General features: G+C 37.2%; 1 protein-coding gene across 4 annotated transcripts in view; it reads left to right on the forward strand.

Moving 5' to 3' along the window:
* PPP1R12A (protein phosphatase 1 regulatory subunit 12A) overlaps positions 1 to 17830 on the forward strand; it is a 119895-nt gene that overhangs the window by 57700 nt on the left and 44365 nt on the right. For all 4 annotated transcript variants that reach the window (XR_013958399.1, XM_080633562.1, XM_080633563.1 and 1 more), the window contains exons 3-5: positions 5783 to 5901; positions 14891 to 15050; positions 16902 to 17046. Coding sequence is in view for 3 of the 4 variants with exons in the window: in XM_080633562.1 (XP_080489688.1) it covers positions 5783 to 5901; positions 14891 to 15050; positions 16902 to 17046 (424 nt within the window). In the remaining variant the exon portion in view is untranslated. The remainder of the gene's footprint in view (positions 1 to 5782; positions 5902 to 14890; positions 15051 to 16901; positions 17047 to 17830) is intronic.

Genomic DNA, 17830 nt, shown 5'->3' on the forward strand with positions numbered 1-17830 from the left:
ATGTCCCTTCTCATTTGCTTAAAATTATTTGACCGTTTGTTTCTCAGCTGTTTTTATTATTATTCATTTTTTTAAGCATCTCTAGTTATCTGAAATTGTCAGCTCTTGTGTTCTGCAAGAGGAAATCATACATTCACCTCAGATCTCTTGTTGATATCAGCTGTCTTAAAATCATTACTCATATTTCAGGAGGCAAAAGAATCTGGTTTTGCTGAATGATCCTAAGTGGTCTTGTTTGTGTAGCTGCTGGCTAATGATACTGTTCATAGGGGAAGCATTCTTCTGTAGAAAGTGCTGCAGTGTGGGGTTTTTTTTCCTAAGAGAGAAAGATGTGAGAAGCATCTGGAATTTGTGAAGAAACACAACCTTAAATGTGCTCGAGTTTTATCATGATTTGATTTTAATTTAAATGTCATCACAGAAGCCTGTCTTCTCATGTCAGTTTCTAATCAGTTCTAAATGTTTAGAGGCAGAAGGTTGAGGCACAGCAGCAGCTGACAGCCTGGGATGGCATTTTGCGGAGTGCCTGAATAAGACAGTTTAACTGAGCATCTGAGCAAGGCTGGGAGATTTGGGGTTGTCCAGCCTGAGAAGGCTCCAGGGAGACCTTAGAGTAGCTTCCAGTACCTAAAGGGGACCTACAAGAGAGGGAGTCTCTTGGAGAGGGACTTTTTACAAGGACATGTAGCAACAGGACAGAGGAGAATGGCTTTAAGCTGGAAGCGGATAGATTTAGATTAGACATCAGGAAGAAGTTCTTTACTGTGAGTGTGATGAGGCGCTGGCACAGGTTGCCCAGAGAAGCTGTGGCTGCCCTGTCTATGGAAGTGTTTAAGGCCAGGTTGGATGGGGCTTGGAGCAACCTGCTCTAGTGGAAGGTGACCAAGCCCATGGGTTGAAACCAGATGAGCTTTAAGGTCCCTTCCAACTCTAACCATTCTGTGATATTAACGTAATTGTTTTTCAAGTAGTTAGATTTATTCTAGGGTAGGTTGTCACTAAAGAGGCTGAGGAGAGATGCCCAGTTGTGCAGAGCAGGGTGCTGTGCAGGGTTCTCCTTGCCCGGGCAAGCAGGGCTCTGCTGTGCCTTGCAAGACCTGCCTGGCACCTGCTCCGTGTTGCACATTTTAACACCATCCGTAGTATGCATATGTGTACTATGTACCACAACAGAATTTAGCACAATGTTATTCTAATGCTATTGTATTTGCTTCAAGTTTGTAGTATCTAAGATTTAAAAAAAGGAGGGAAGATGAAAAAGTCTAGGCCTTTATTTTGGGAAGTGCACCTTAAAAATTCAAGACTGATGCGTAAGCTGTCATCTCTTGATATGTTGTATATGCAGGTAAGTATACCTCTGCTTACCTGGCCTGCAGTGTTACTTTTGCTGCAAATCAAAAAAGAAAGCAAACCCAAAACAAAACCACTTTTGAGAAGGACTGGGGAGCTTTAGAGAGCTTGAGGTAGCATTTCTGCTTCTCTTTGCATTAATAACAACAACACTAAGAATTTAAATTTGAAGTGAAACTCTTCTGCAGTGAAAAAATATTTAAAGAAATATTCCCAGACTCCCAAAACAATAGATCTGGAAAGGAGAGACTTTTAGTGTCCTTCAGCTTTGAAAAAAATAAAATTGGATCCCGCAGTGTTAAAATTGTGTCATTTTTATTTGTTAAATGTCTCTTGAAGGTCTGTTTGGCTGATTTCTTATGGATGTCTTTGGATTAGTAATTTGAATGATTTACAAAGATGTAGTAAAAAGTGCATTGATACTTTATATTTTAAACAAATCAGTGAAATAATTCTGAAAGGCATTTCAAAAGAAGGCCATTCAAATACATATTCCAAAGATGTGTGCGGATTTAGTTTGGTTTTGTATCCTGTGGGGCACATTTTTTTTCATTATTTGTTTCTTCACATGACAGCTTGCATGGCTGCAAGAGCACAATGACACTTCTGTCTTTGGCTCTCTCTTATCGTTCAGTTAAAATGCTCATGGAATTAACTTGGGCTCCACTATGTATGGATTCAAAGAAGAAAAGCAGCTGGGTTTAGCTGAAATTGCCACTTAGTTTAAAACTGTTGGGAGACCAGTTGTGCTGCTGGTTGATGCCCCCACGAACAATTAAGCCATGTTTCCCTAGAAGGCCCCACTGAACATGTTTATTTTAAATGTATATACAGCACATTAAGCCTTTATTAAGTAGGAGATTTTTTAGGAGGGTCCCTGTCCTCAGGTTTTCGGAGTTAGAGGCTGCTGACCAGTCTTCTGACTCATCTGGAAGGACCTCTTGTTTTCATTAGTGTGTCTCCTGTGAGCTCAGCACAGAATCTTTAATGAACTGAATCAATTCAGCAGCCACTTCTCTGCCCTGCCTTGTGCTTGTCACCGTTCAGGTGACCTTCAGGTTCAGCAAGTACTTAAAGTTAATTATATCCCTAATGACTTCGCAAACTTGTTTCCGGATATTGGGAACTGGGACAAGGTTTGAATGTAAACATATGCACCTCTTTCTGTTGCTGAGATAAACTAATATTAAAATGTTATCTACAGCAGACCTTGTTCTCTGCAGCTGGCAGGCTTTATTAAAACCAGAGTTTGAGTGTCTGACAGTTTCTTAGGGTCTAAATTCACAAATAAGCTTAAGAGTTGCATATAACTCCAGAGAGAGGTGTCTTCTCTGCTTACGTTGTTGTGTCTCTGTATGCACTTTATTGATAGACTTACACACACACACAAAACCTTAGCTGTAAGGGGTTTTTGTTGTTTTGAGGATTTTTTTAATTCAGAATATAGGCCAAAGTTGCTAGTTCAGATTTTTAAGTTCCAGTTCTTGAGCTTGGTTTTGATGTCAACTGTTTGGCTTTTGTACAGTAATCTCAGAGATTTATTATTACTTATTGTCTCAGAGATACTGAAGTTCCAGCCCCTTACAAAAGGTATTGAAATGTATTTTCCACAAAATGATGAGGAAGAATCTGGGTTTTGTAATAATTATAGAAAATAAATGTGCCATTTTTTTGTCAAGGTTGTTAACTTCAGTCTATAATAGCTGTGGAGGAATAGACAGCAGTGATTCTTAAAAGACAAATTTCAAATAGAAATATTTTGGCTTCATAAACCAACAGTATCACAAAGCAAACTTGTTCTTCCAGTCTTACCCAGACTGTGTAATGCTTGTCATGGAAACATCAGGGCAGAAGCATCAGGAACAATTTGATTTCATTTTCCTGCTCTTGTCTTAGTATTCCTGGGATATGTGCAATTCTGTATACTTAGGCCACAAGAGTGTCTAAAAGGTACCTTTAGCTTCAGTATCAACAATTGAAAGCTGTAGCTCCAGAACCAAGCATGGTATGGATCAAGCTACCATTGATCAAGTTTCTTTCTCATTTGTTGACATTTTGAACAAGCACCTACCAGAATATTATATAAATTATTGTCAGATTGTCTGAATTATTCTTCTGTCGCTGTCTGTTGAACCTGGCTATTTGCCACAAGGGAATTAAAAAAGACAAAAATTTAAGTGCTATACCAAAAGGTTTTGGAAGTAGGTGACATCAGCAAAGTGTTTTTACTTTTCAGCTGCATCCAAGGTTGCAAAAAGCACTTTTTTCTGGATGTGGTATCAAAGGGCATGGTTCTGTTGATGCAGAAAAACCAAAGTTCTGTAAGCACATGCAAAGGGGAACTAGAATAGCTTTACTGCTCCAACCATAGTAATCCGCCTAGCTCTGCTGATCTGATTTTGGTCTCTGAGCAGCTTCATTTTTGGAGTCTACTTCAAAGAATCATTTGATCATGAAGTTGTTCATATATCTAAATAATAACTTTCTGAAATGCTTCTGTAGCATTTTTTATGTGTTGCTCCTTTTATCATGTCTGTAAGTTATTGGCTCAGTTGACCAAATACAACTACTTCAATGAGAGATGTATTTTTCTTACAAAAGTAGCTTCATTTTTCCCTATAGGTATTACGTGTGAACAGGTAAAAATCAGGGTTTTTAAGCATCACTTTTTTGTGTGTCTTTATTAGAAAAAACAAGTTGAAAGAACACAAATGGTTACTTCGGGTTTTTTGTTATAAAGATATTTTTGTCCATGATTTGCTTTGGTTTTGAATCAGTGTTTTGACTTCGTAAGTTGGTTTCCCCACAGCTCCTTTTGCCTGCTTAGCAGACACGCTGCATAGCAATTACCTGATCTGTGACCTGGAAGGCTGTGTCACCATTAAAACAGTACACCCGGTATCGTTGAGAAATGCTGTTATTTTGTATTAATTTTTCATTCCCACAGAAGTTAAATCTTTAAATTGAAGAGGGATAAGAGTCACAGCAGCACTGTTAAGAGAGGCAGTATAAAAGAAGAACCGCATACCAGCATCAAAGTTAGCAGTGGTAACTGATGATGCATATCCCAGGAGATACAGTTACACTTCTGGGAATTAATTTCCATTTTGTGATCTGTTAGTTATTACCTCTTCTTGACATAATTATGAAGGTTTAACGACAAGTGCTATTTACATCATACATTAAAAAATAGAAATGTATGAGAGTACTTCATGCTGAGTTATTGAGTAAAGTTTAAGAACATATGATCCTAGATCTGGAATCTGTTGTTAATTGACAGTGGCTAAGCAGAAATACTTTAAAGCACTTGTATCGGTATTGGATTAATGTTGTGATTGGCTTCTGCATAATTTGGCATTCTGCAGTAGTAACTTTAAGAAAGCACTTTTTCATACACTTGTTACCAAAAGGATAGCTAGTTCTTCTGGTCTAAGTATTTCCTGATATTTTTTCCTCAAATATATGGGAAGTGTAAATTAAGGTCTGTATGGCAGGAGGTATGTTTGCAATGTTTTGCTTGTGTGGAGTTCTGTTGTGGATCAGACTGTTAAATTTGTTAGGGAAGTGAAATGGTCAGAAAGTGCAGGGCTGATCTGTATTAGTGTTTTAATTGTTCATTGTCTACTTGGAAACAGTTTATGTATTAAGTGTAGGTTCTCAATAACTTTATAGGCTTATGGTTTAATGCAATAAAATAACTTAATCCTTTTGTGACTTACTGTTGGCATTAATCTATTTGACTTATTTGGAAATTCAGAAATAATTTCCACCGAGTCTGGATTGTTGACTGCTGAGACAGCAGCACTTTAAGTAAGAAAACACTCAAAGGGTTGAAAGAGTGTGAAATACTGCTTCCTTGCTCCCTCTCGCCTCTCTTCCCCACCAAAAGCTGACCTTATGAACGGTTAGGAGCAGGGGACATTCTGGTTTTCATAGAATCTTAGAATCAAGTAAGTTGGAAAAACCTTCATGAAGCTGCCTCAGAGACCAAGTGTCATCATTCTGGCAAAGTATAGGAACATAATATGCTCCTGAATTTCAAATTTCTAGGAAGAGTGGTTTAATATGAGGAGCTTATGGAAATGGGTGATTCAAACCATGTTCACCTTGTGGTTGCTTTTGTTCTTCATCTAACCATTTTCTTCTTTCAGTTCTTGCAAGTGTTTATTTAAATATGTCAGGAGTCTTTGTGGCAAACTGAAGAGCAAACAGAGAGCTCTTTGTATTAATGGGAATTATGATGAAAAGACATACAGATATTCAGACAGTCATGATGTTTTTTATGTATACCTAATATACTTGTTAATATTAATGGTATGTGTGCATGTATATACCCATACCCATGGCTGCTGTTTTGTTTTGGTTTTGGTTGTGTTTTTTGCATCAGCTTTACTATATTGCTTACAGTTTGTTTTTCTTTTTCTGTTGGCAGGTATTTAATTAGTCAAGGAGCACATGTAGGAGCTGTAAATAGTGAAGGAGACACTCCATTAGATATTGCTGAAGAAGAGGCAATGGAAGAGCTGCTTCAGAATGAAGTAAATAGACAAGGTAATTTGGAATCTGAAAAGATAGTTTTGTGTGTTCAACACTAAATATATTTTTGAAAACTTAATGCTAAATTAAAAAATTTAAAGTGACTCAGTTTGTTTTCCAAGGAGAATTGCCAATACACGGTACAGTGCTCAACTCATTTTCTAGGTATTCTAGCCTAATAATAACTAAAACAAGAGTAAACAACTATCGTGCATCGCATAAATCACCTGTTGTGTCTAGGTCTGACCTTTTAAAATGCCCTTCTACTATACCAAATGTCTGAAGCTACTCACTGGGATAAGGAGTCTTAGATTGCATTTGTTTTAGGCCTGAGAATGTATCATGAATCTTTTAAGTTCCTCCTGGCTTTGTGTACCCTTCTGAGAACACTATGTGGGTGAGCATTCATGGTACAGTTAATGGATAAATAACAAGTTTTGGCAGTATTGTTGAAAATGAATACCCTATATTTATGTACCTCGCTGCTATAAAATTGATAGCACTGGCATAGGTGTCTTTACAAGAGAAAACTGGCATTTGAAAAAACATTCTGATTCATTTTTCCCTGCTTTTTTTCCTCTCCTTACACTGCTGTTTTCCATGCTCCAGTCCTCATGGGTTTTCCAGTGAAAGGTCTTTGAAAGTTTCTGATTTATTCCATTCCACAGAGGAAAGAATATTCAGTTGTCGTTGAATGACCATCTTGAGTCCCATAGAAATGCACTGTAATTCCAAAACTCCCAGTACAAGAACTGGGGTGATGTGATAGGAGTTACATTATAAATTGAAGGAAAGTGACAATCAGATGGAAGATGTGAAGCCTTTTCAGTTGGAGTGCTAGGGAGATGCATCTCCATTACTTCTAGACCCCTGCCTACCTCTTAAAAAGCTTCTTCCTCCTTGAAAAACTTACTTTTTTGTAGCATTGAATTTATATCTCTAAGGCAGATTTACACAATTTAAAAATAAACTAATAATTGCTTCAGGCTTTGCCCTGATCTCATTTGTATGGTAAACCCATTTAATACCTAAAGTAAAGGGTAAAAAGAAAATGGATGACATGATACGGAAATATGAGATACCTAATGATATAAATAAATGGACTGTAGATTTGACGAAGTCTTTGATTCACTTATTTGGTAGTGTTAATGGAATTTTGATTAACAGTTCTTATAGTTAACACATAAAGAATTTCAGATTAGATAGCTGTGACTATTTTTTTGTCTGTACTACCATTTGTCTATTTTAATTAGTTTGGAAAGAATACAGTTGTTGCTCTCTTTTCTAACAGTACTGTCAGTCTTTGCTGGAGAGTTGTTTCTAGAATGTGCCTCAGCCTAAATTCTTGAAGGCTGGTTTTGGAATGTTTGACTTTACTGATGTGCTGTCATAATTGACTGCAGTAGTTCTTTGTAAAATCAACATTATTTAGGAAAAGAACCCTTTCAAAATCTCTTATTTGTATGTTATGCTTTAAAAAAATTGTTAATATGGGTGGTTTATGTACATTTTTACAATGCAGATTCAACATTACATGCTAATATTTATTCTTTTACAAGTTTATTTTGAACAGCCCAATTGTAAAATTAGCATTGGCGACCTAAGCTAAATGCTACAATTCACTGAAAAGTTCAGTGTGTTTTATGTATTTCGTATTTAAAGCTTACAATAAACTATCTGTGGTACAGTCTTTACAAGTCTGAGAAGAATGTAGGTATACCCACACTGCAGCTGTTAGTTTCTAAAGGGGTAATTCAGGTTGTTTTAGAATACTATATTTCAGTTGCTATGGAAAACTGTTTTCCAAGCATTCCTCTTCTAGAGTTTTTTGTCAGTTGGCTTGCTGACTCACTAAAGGATTTCCAGAAGATTGGTCTTTCTCAGATGATTTGAAAAATTATATTGGTTGAACGAGGCACCATGTCAGGTGAGAAAAAACTTGCTAGGCCTGTGCTTTCAGGGTGGTTTGACCTCCCTCTGTGCAGAACAGGAGCTGGATGCTGTCCTGCAGAGTGTGACCACACTGTGAACATCCCTGACAGCATTTCTGCCTTCCTGGTCTTAACAGGACACTAATGCCTATGGTTATATATATGTATATGATTTTATTTTTATATACATATGTATATATATTTGCACACACATATATGAATGTATTTATATATATGTATTGTACCTAGTTCATTTTGCTGTTAGACCACTTAGTTTCAGTTTCACAGAAGCAGGGAAGAAGGCATGCAGCATCCTTCAGAATTTGTGTCTGAAGTTGTAAGAACTAAGGGGATGGAATAATAGGAAATAGTTTATGATTGCGAATGGGAATGGAATAGAAAGGGCGTGAATGTGGATGTGAACTTTAATGTGTACCTTAGTAAATCATGGAACAGTTGTCTCAGCAATAAGGTTTTAATTGTGTGCTTTTGATAGCATCTTTAACTTGCATATAAAGTTAATATTATATACAGAATTATTATCTAGCCATTACAGTCACTTGGAAAGTGCCTAATTGTGTGTATGTTGTAGCTACAGAAGTTAATATGTCTAAAATTGAAATTTAATTGTTTATCTTAATGTGGAATTAACACTGATGCGTGTTGACAGTTTCATCTTTGACTGTACATGTGGCTCAATGTAATTACCCCTCCAGCTTTGACATTGGTCCTCATATAAAATAAAGCGATGCTGCAGTTTTGATAATGCAGGTTAACTGTGGGATCTGCGGAATTATCAGCCTTGTCTCAGTGTTACCAGTAGTGGGATATCAGCCTATTGATTTTGAATAAACAAACCTGGGTGCTGAAATATCTTACCTCTGTATAGGTAAAACATGCAGTGTGAAAATTAAGCATACATTTTCTGTAATATTCTTGCCTTGCAACTTTTTCGTGTATATTTATTCATACATTCATTCTAGTTTAATTTTTGTGTTGCTTAGTTAATGCTGTGAATATGGCTTCCTATATACTGGTGTCAGTAGTCAGAATTGCCTGGTAGCAAAAAAAATGGCCTGGAAAGATCAGTCTGTTTCATTGTGATTCCAGATGTGTTTAAGTGATGATATTTGGTAGAAATCTGAGGAGAATCACCATGTTAGCTCAGCCTTTTTGCTGCTTTTGCAGACTTTCTGTCTTTATAGGGAAAGTTCAAACGGAGCCTTCCAGTTGCGCAACTATTCAGTCTTCTACAGATTTTGAGTTTGTATTTATGCCCAAGTTTTACAGGTATTGAATTATATTTTAAATATATGTCCTACTACAGGACGAAAAATGTGAGCCTCTGGGAACACTGAATTCACAGAGGTAAATTGTAGAATACAATACAGTTCAGATCTATGTGACATTACAGGCTTAATAAAAAAAAGGCTCTGCAGTGTTTGCTCATCCTGTTTTAGCATTCAGACTCCAAAATCTGACCTGTTTAGAGAGGAGGGTGGTCAGTGATCCAAATTAATCTTCTTGGTTTGCAAGTTCCGTTGTAAGGTATGTTAGACGTGAGAGAGCTTTTATAGTATTATTATCCTATGTCTGTCTGTCTTCGGTTAGTCTGATCTTCATATACAACACTTCTGAATTGTGATATTTGGTTAAGGCATCTTTCCATGTGTCCTCTTGTGTGGGCCACAGGTCCCCAGGTAAGACCACCTGTGTTCTGTTGAACGTATTGCAGGACCCTGTTCAAAAAATGGACTGTGCAGTAATCCTGAACTAATGACTAGGTATCCTGTAAGTGATAGCACTCCCAGTAGTAAGATAAGCATTTTTCTACCCTGATCTTCAAAGAACAAGTATTGGCTTAATTATGTTTTTTAAGCTTAAAACATAGCTTGGTTTTATGCTTTGTGAGAAGATAATTACTTTCATGCTCACATAAGGTATAAAGATATCTTGGCACAGTTATGAACACTTCACAGATAGCAAAACTAGGTGTTTTATGGAAATTATTCCAGAGTAGTGCTGAACAGCTCTTCTCTTTGCATACCATGTGGTTTAACTATTTTGTGTGTTAACAAAAAAAACTTCTCTTAGGACCTGTTTTGTTGTTACTCCGTATGGCTGGTATCTTTATCATGTGCCGATCCCATGTATATATATGCCACCGCGGTCCACATAATTCTTTATCTTTGTTGAAAATATTTTTATTTAGAGTTTCTCAATATGATTCCTTATGTTTCTACTCGGCAGTGTTTCAACATGTCATAGTTGTGGAAGATGTCTTTTGCCAGTGGTGTAAAGTTTTCCTTTGCACTGGTGAAAATCAGGAGACTTGAGAGAGATGGGGCTTTAGTCCTAGCTAGCCCTGGCCAGTTTTAAGTGTTGCCTCTCCTCAGGTCTTGAGTAGGGTTAACTGTAATGGTTTCAAGCGCATTTTTAGCTGTTTATCATCAGACGTCCTCTTAAAATTATTTTTAACTGCTTAAGCAGTTATTTTGAATTATAGGAAACATTCTCAGGAGGTGAGTTAGTGGGGAGAGGTGACGTGAGGTGAATCAGGAGTTCATGATACAGCCTGGTAGCTATTCAGTAACTATCAGGGAGATCACTTCTCCTTTTCCAAGGAGAAGCAAGCGTTTCTCATTCTCAATAATAGGTAAATGTAGCAAGACTTTCTCGGATGTATTGCTTAACTCAGCTTTGTTTATGTGGATAAAATGTGAACTATTACATTTGTATATAAACATTCCCTACATGAAGTAAAAAGTGGGTTGATCTTCCAGGCAGTATCTATAAAACATGACTTTATATGGCTGGAGAGTCCTGAAACAATGATTCAGCATTTAAATTTATGCTGATTTTCATTAAATGCTCACCGAACAGCACAACTGCTTCCAAACCTGTTTGGAGCTGTTGAATAACACTTGTTGATCCGAAAAAATGAAAGCGTTTAGCCATAAATTATTAATGATTTAAGAAGTTATTAGAGTGCCAGAGAGGTTAAGTGTCCTGGTGGTGTGAGCGAATAATATTCCGGCTGGAGCTGAGCTGGGAGGCAGCGCATTGCCATCTATGGGCCGTATGAACAAAGTGTTGGAAACATATGACGAGCGTTTGCTTTTTCCCCGATACCTTAATAAGAGTCTGGAAAACAAAAGCAAGGAGAAAGGGCCGTACAAGGTAGAATAAAGGCTGTTTACATTCAGTTTTCTGTGGTTAATCATGGGAAATGTATTTAGCTTATCTCAGAGAGCAGCTTTTCTTCTGCGACACACAGTTTAATTCCCGTTTTCCTGACGGTTATTAGCGTGGGATGTTTTATTTAGATTGGCAAGATTCATGTACTTTCTTCTGTTGAAATATGATCAGAAATTTTCTGCCTTGTAAAATAATGTATTGATGCAGCCATTAGTCCTCTGCAGCCATTGCATCTCGTTTGGGCTTCAGAAATGCAGTCGACTGTGATACTGATAGAAGTCTATATTCAGTATTAGTTCTTTCCCTGCAAAAGCATTGCTATTTTGACATAATTCTCTGCTTCTGTAGGCGTACCTGGAAAGTATGCTTAGATTTTAACCATTAGAAGTTCAAGATCAGGCTTTGGGAAGTGCTTTTCCTTTGTTTTTCTTTTATACAAAAGTGCTTCATGAGCCATACACAAGAAGTTTTACACTGATAGGAGTTTACATTGGATTCTTCAGGTGGAAAAGGTTGCTCCTTCTTGATAACAATTCACAGTAAGACCTTGGGCTTGCAAAATGGGGATGGCCATAAATGTGAGTAGCAGATGATATATAAACTATTTGCGTGGTGGTGTTTTGCAGGCAACACTGACATGTAAATGGCTGTATCCAAGAGAATTATTTTCCCAGGGTCTGCTGATCTGCACTGCTGTGTCATTCTGAAATGCAGATGCAGACAACCCGAGGAAGTTAGCTTGCAGTAGTTCACACATCGATACATAGGACCCTCCCAGAGAAATGGGAATATGTGATTATCAATACATTATTGATTCAAAGTTTGTGGTTTCGATTCTTCATATCTGTTAGAGTTATAAGGATTGTTAGATATGTAAAACTGAATCTGTCATGGTTTGTCTTGAGAGAGAGACCGTTTTAGAAACTTCCATGTATTCAATTTTTACCACAGCTTCCTTCAAAACAAGTACCTTTTGGCTTTTTTCTCTGCCTAGTGCTTCAGCAGTCTTTTGAATCTTCCTGCATCTTGCCTCTGTATTATGGGTTTTCATCAGTTTCTGATGAGATTTGATTCTATTAATTTTTATTAAGTTGCCGAGATTGAAATGCTTGTTTAGTCATTTAAGTGGATGAGTCTAGGAACTCAGTCGGCTGTTTAGAACACTTAAAATATAACCTGCCGCAGTTATTTTATGATTGTAAAGTTTTATCTTTTCATCTGTCGTTAGCATAAAGTTTTACCAGATTTACTTAGAGAACAGAATTGTTTCTCCAACTGGTCTTGCTTTGTTTGCTTTTATTTGTTTGGTTTGGGTTGGTGTTTTTTTTCTTTTTTTTTTTTTACGTATTTGTAGATAGGGAATATCTTTTATGGTGTGGACTGATGGAAGAATAATCAAGAAGTGAACTCTGTTATAGCACTATCATACGCTACCACAAGCCAAACAAATTATATGGTACGTTTCCAAAAGCATATAATGATTACATTCCTTCTTCCTGCATTTCAGGAAATTTTGGTTCAGGCATATAATTTTCAAGTTTTTTCTTGCCCTATAATTGGGGAATTACAGCATCTGTGAAATACTAATTCATACTAGCATAATAGATGTATCAGTCTGCTGTCCGCTGCCTTAAGTATATTTCAGCAGTGGCAATGTAACTGCTTTCAGTTTGCCACTTAGTTGTTCTGGCTTTCGAGTTGCCAGTGGATTGATAAAAGCTTGATGAATCTGTTTTATTGTAATCTCTTTTGCCACATTTTACTCAGTAGAATGATGCACTGCACTACATATTATCATCTATATTATCTATATTTTCATTTTATGATATTAATAATTTCTTTAATGAAGGCCACTTCATCCCTTAGCTTTTTGAAGACATTAGAACCTGAAATTGCTGTTCATTATAAAGACTTTGGAAATGAATTAAAAATAATTATGTAGAATAGTTTTGAAAATAGATATTCTAGCTTTGCGTAGTCTTGCTTGTGGTCTGCGTTAGATTGTTGTGCTGTGATTAGTTGGGCAGTCATGAGGTATGTGATAGAAACAAGTTTTTTGGAGAAAAATGGTTTGGGGGCAGATGAAGCTTCAGCAGGAAATACTGAAAGAAAGTAGAATTAGATCTGAGTCAAGGAGTGTCTCTCTCTTAAGTATTTAAAAAATCATTTGTTGTAGAGGCTATATGAGGACTACTGTTGAGGTTTGTGTTTTTATCTAGTAAATCAATACCTGTTTCTGGATTTCACTTTTATTGCATCCAAGGTAATGCCTTGCTTCATGAGAAATTAAAAATTCAGAGTGCGGAAGAATAGTACATTTTTCCCAAGTCTCTGCATACCAGGGTCTAAGATTAGACAAATCATAGACATAAAATAATTTTGCTGAAGGTTGGTGCACTGATTCTGTTAGAGGTCAAGCCAGGTACAGTTTGAGCTCTTGAGGGTCACAATTCCTAAGTCGCTTTTCCTCACAGAATTGTCACCATTCAGTCAGCATAGGCAGAGCAACGCTCATGCGTAGTTCTCTTCAAGACCTCTTTCTGCTGTGTTGTTCAGGTCGGTCTGTGTGTTGGCAATTAAAATATGCTTGCACATACAGACTTTGCCCATTCAAGATCTGGGGTTTTTTTCAGTCTGTTTAACCTTATGTGCATACTTGTAAATGTTATATTACATTCCTCCCTTTTCATCACTGTGTGATAATTTTTTGTGAGACATACTATAAAAAGTTTTTGGTGGTTTGGGGTTTTTTTACTTGAGGTACTAAGGGAGATTTCCAAAGGCTTGGTTATTGGAGCGCAAGGTTTATGTGTCACAGTGGTAGAAGACAAACAAGACCTCACTTGGAGTATTGTGTGCAGTTCTGGTGTCCTCAACATAAAAAGAACATGGAACTGTTGGAACAAGTCCAGAGGAGGGCCACGAGGATGATCAGGGGACTGGAGCACCTCCTGTATGAAGACAGGCTGAGAGAGTTGGGGCTGTTCAGCCTGGAGAAGAGAGGGCTGCGTGGAGACCTCATAGCAGCCTTCCAGTATCTGAAGGGGGGCTACCAGGATGTTGGGTATGGACTATTCATCAGGGACTTTAGTGACAGGACAAGGGGTAATGGGTTAAAACTTAAACAGGGGAAGTTTAGACTGGATATGAGGAAGAAATTCTTTACTGAGAGGGTGGTGAGGCACTGGAATGGGTTGCTCAGGGAGGTTGTGAATGCTCCATCCCTGGCGGTGTTCAAGGCCAGGTTGGATGAGGCCTTGGGTGGCATGGTTTAGTGTGAGGTGTCCCTGCCCATGGCAGGGGGGTTGGAACTAGATGATCTCAAGGTCCTTTCCAACCCTAACTATTCTATGATTCTAAGACATTCTGTAGAAATTATAAAAAATATAGATCTTTCTTATCATCATTGATGAGAATATTGGCTGTTCCTCTTCCCATATAAAAAACTGTAGCCTTTTTCTACCTTCTGCAGACACATCAAACCAGACTTGTATTTTGGTGTTTAGAAGGTTAAAATACATTTTTTCTCCTTTTTTAATTGATCACTGTAGTGATTATTATTGTGATGGTAGAAATTCTTAAAACTGAAGAGCCGGTTCTGCTAGCTTTCTTCTCTTTCCCCCCTCACCATTCTCTCCTCCTCTTTTGGGAAAAACTCCATTATGCATGCAAAGAGTCGTGCAGTAATGGATGTTTCATAACCTCTTGGAATTCATCTTCAAAAGATACTAATATCTAATCGTGAACATTATTCATGTTGTTCAGCTGTTATTGCATCACATAAAGATGGTACAAGATTTGTTTCATAATTGAACTGAAGAATTGGAACTAAAATATTTTGTGTCTTCTCTTTTCCCCCCCTCTATCCGAATTAGGGGTTGATATAGAGGCAGCTCGAAAAGAAGAAGAACGAGTAATGCTACGAGATGCAAGACAGTGGCTCAACAGCGGCCATATAAGTGATGTCAGGCATGCAAAATCTGGTGGTACAGCACTTCATGTAGCTGCTGCAAAGGGCTATACAGAAGTCTTAAAGTAAGTATGGTTTAAATGCGAATTTTTCAAATTTGATTGTCTTGTTGATGTAATTGGAATTGATGCGATTGGACACTTCTGACTTTTAGGAGTTGTTGGAAAATAGCAATCTCTAGAACTGTCTTTTCCTCAAAGCTTGGTTTTATGTTTTCAAGCACTCATAAATCATGTTACTGTTAGCTTTCTCAAGTCATTCAAAGTGCAAGCACAGTGTACGTATTCAGTCTCAATACTTATTTAAAAGAAGAAAGCTGACAAAAAAATTGCCATGTGTCTAAAGCCAAATGTGTAAACAAGCTTAATACCTTTTCATCATGACGGTTGGAGTTCTGATTGATGCATGTTTTCAAAATGCCATATTTGTTTACATACATAAAGCAGTTTGTAATCCAGACTAAAGGTTTTCACACCTAAAGAACAGAGAATTTAATTTTGGGGCTTTTTGATACTGTTATGTAAGTCATAACACTTGAAATCTTTCCTGAAAAGCTTCAGGCTTTTGGAGTCCCCATAATTCATAGGTACCTTTTCATTAATACAATACAAGGCTATATTGCAACAGAGGTTTAATTGGCTTTTCATCAGAGCTCTGCTTTTATTGAAATAAAACATACGTAATAATACATTGCTTTACTGTGATTGTAAATGTATTTGACTGCTTTAGCAGTTCTAGGAACAGATATATATTGTAACATGAATGAAAATGAGCACACACCTTGACTGTGTATTGCTGCCTTTAAGGTCTGCAGAACCTTGTAATGTTTTATCAGCACAGAAGTTGAATGACAGAGCTTTTTTAACTGTTATAACCATTACATACAATTTACTGAATGGGAGATCTGCTTCAAGGACCCTGATGCTTCAACATGATGAAAAGAAATTATTCTGCTGGAAAATAATGATTTTTGGTTTATGATAGCTTGTGTCTGTAAGGGAATTTTATCTATAACTGGTTTATTTTTCTAGCTGTCTTCTTTGTAGTGCAGTCCATGTACTTTTGCTAGGAGGTGAAAAATACGTGTGCAGGCAATTTTCTTGATGGGTTCCCATTATCAAAAAGTGTGCTCTGTGTAGGATGCAAGACTTTGCAGCTGCGCATGTGTGAAAGTTGACTCATTGGAAAATATTTCAAGTATGTCGGCTCTTGAGAAATGGAGGGAAATTTTTGAGAAGAGAGCTTCACAGTTACGGGATTTTTTTATAATTACGGACAGTGTTTCAGAGTGGTGATAGCCCTTTACACAGAACTGTCAGGGTATGTGTCCGTTGTCACTTGGACATTCACATATCAACCATGGTGGATTGAAGTGTGCCAAATGCAGGCTGAAAAGCAGATCCTCTAACTGAGGAGCTCTGCTCCCTCTCAGAGAGCAATTGAAGCACATAAGCACTAGGTTGTTACAACATCACATGTTACTGACAGGAGAAGATACAAGTTTCAAGCAATTGATATTAGAACAGGAGGAGGTTTTTATAATTTACTATGTAAGAACACTGTATCCAACAATTTTTGACATTTTACAGCTTTCCTTTCCTTAATAGGGGTTCTCCCTATTACTGCACATGGAGAAAAATAGCTAACTGTGGACTTAAGATGAAGAGGAAGTGAATAAAGAGAAAATGGAAAAGGCTACTTTTCTTGTATTTACCTTAAAATTGCATATACCTACTGAACAATGAAAAGGGAAATGCTTCTGTAAGGACATAAAATTAATCACTTGTCAATAGCCCAACTAAAATATGTATGATGAAAAAGGGGAAGGATGTCATTGTAGAATAACTTTATGCTTTTACAACAATTCATTGATCTCTGTCAGCAGTGTCAACATCTAATTCTTCTAATTTCTTTAGGCTTTTAATACAGGCTCGCTACGATGTAAATATTAAAGATTATGATGGCTGGACACCACTTCATGCTGCTGCTCACTGGGGTAAAGAAGAAGCATGTCGCATTTTAGTGGAAAACCTTTGTGATATGGAGGCTGTCAACAAAGTGGTAGGATTTTTATGTAATCCTTGTCAAGATACAAAGTTCTGGTCTCTAAAGTGACTTTAGAAGCCAGGGTAAGAAAAGTGATGATAAACTGCTGTTTACTGTACGTGGAGCTTTATATAATGCATGTTTTGTCAAAACAGCATGTTTGTGTTCAAAACTAAATTCTCTGCTCATCTAAGTTAATTTCTAGGCCCACTGTATGCTCAGTTCTATATTAAATAATCCATGAATTATTTGACATGAAAATTCAAAATAGAGTGAGTTTGTTGACCTTTCAGAGGTACAAAATCAGTGACTTTGAAAATCAGCTTGTGTTAGCATACTGTATGCTAACTGCTATACGGGTTGGGTGCCCTGGAAGAAATTTGTAGGCCTCTCTGGACTCCCTCGACATAACTTAAGTGCTTTCTAAGCTGTATTTCCTCAGCTCTTACTCAAAGGCCTGCAAAGCTTGCTGGCTTTGCAACATCTTGCTCCCAACAAATACAAATATATTCATGATTCACATAGGCATCACAAGGATCCAAACCTTTTCATTCAGCTGAAGCTCTCTTTATTCTCTTTGCAGTATGTTCTACAAATAGATTCTGATCTTCTTCCAGTTTTCTGTCATTTCTGCATATGTAAATTACCTGGCCAACTTTTAAGATGGATTCTTCATTGAATTGTTTCATAAACTTTTAAAAATAAATGAGGGAAATATACAGATGCGTATCACAAATTAGCGAGTATTTACTCTAGATAAGGGCAAAACTGCTGTGTAACTTTTTTAGTCTTTGTTGAC

This window comes from Psittacula echo, assembly GCF_963264785.1.
Source record: "Psittacula echo genome assembly, chromosome: 1".
NCBI classification, from domain to species: domain Eukaryota; kingdom Metazoa; phylum Chordata; class Aves; order Psittaciformes; family Psittacidae; genus Psittacula; species Psittacula echo.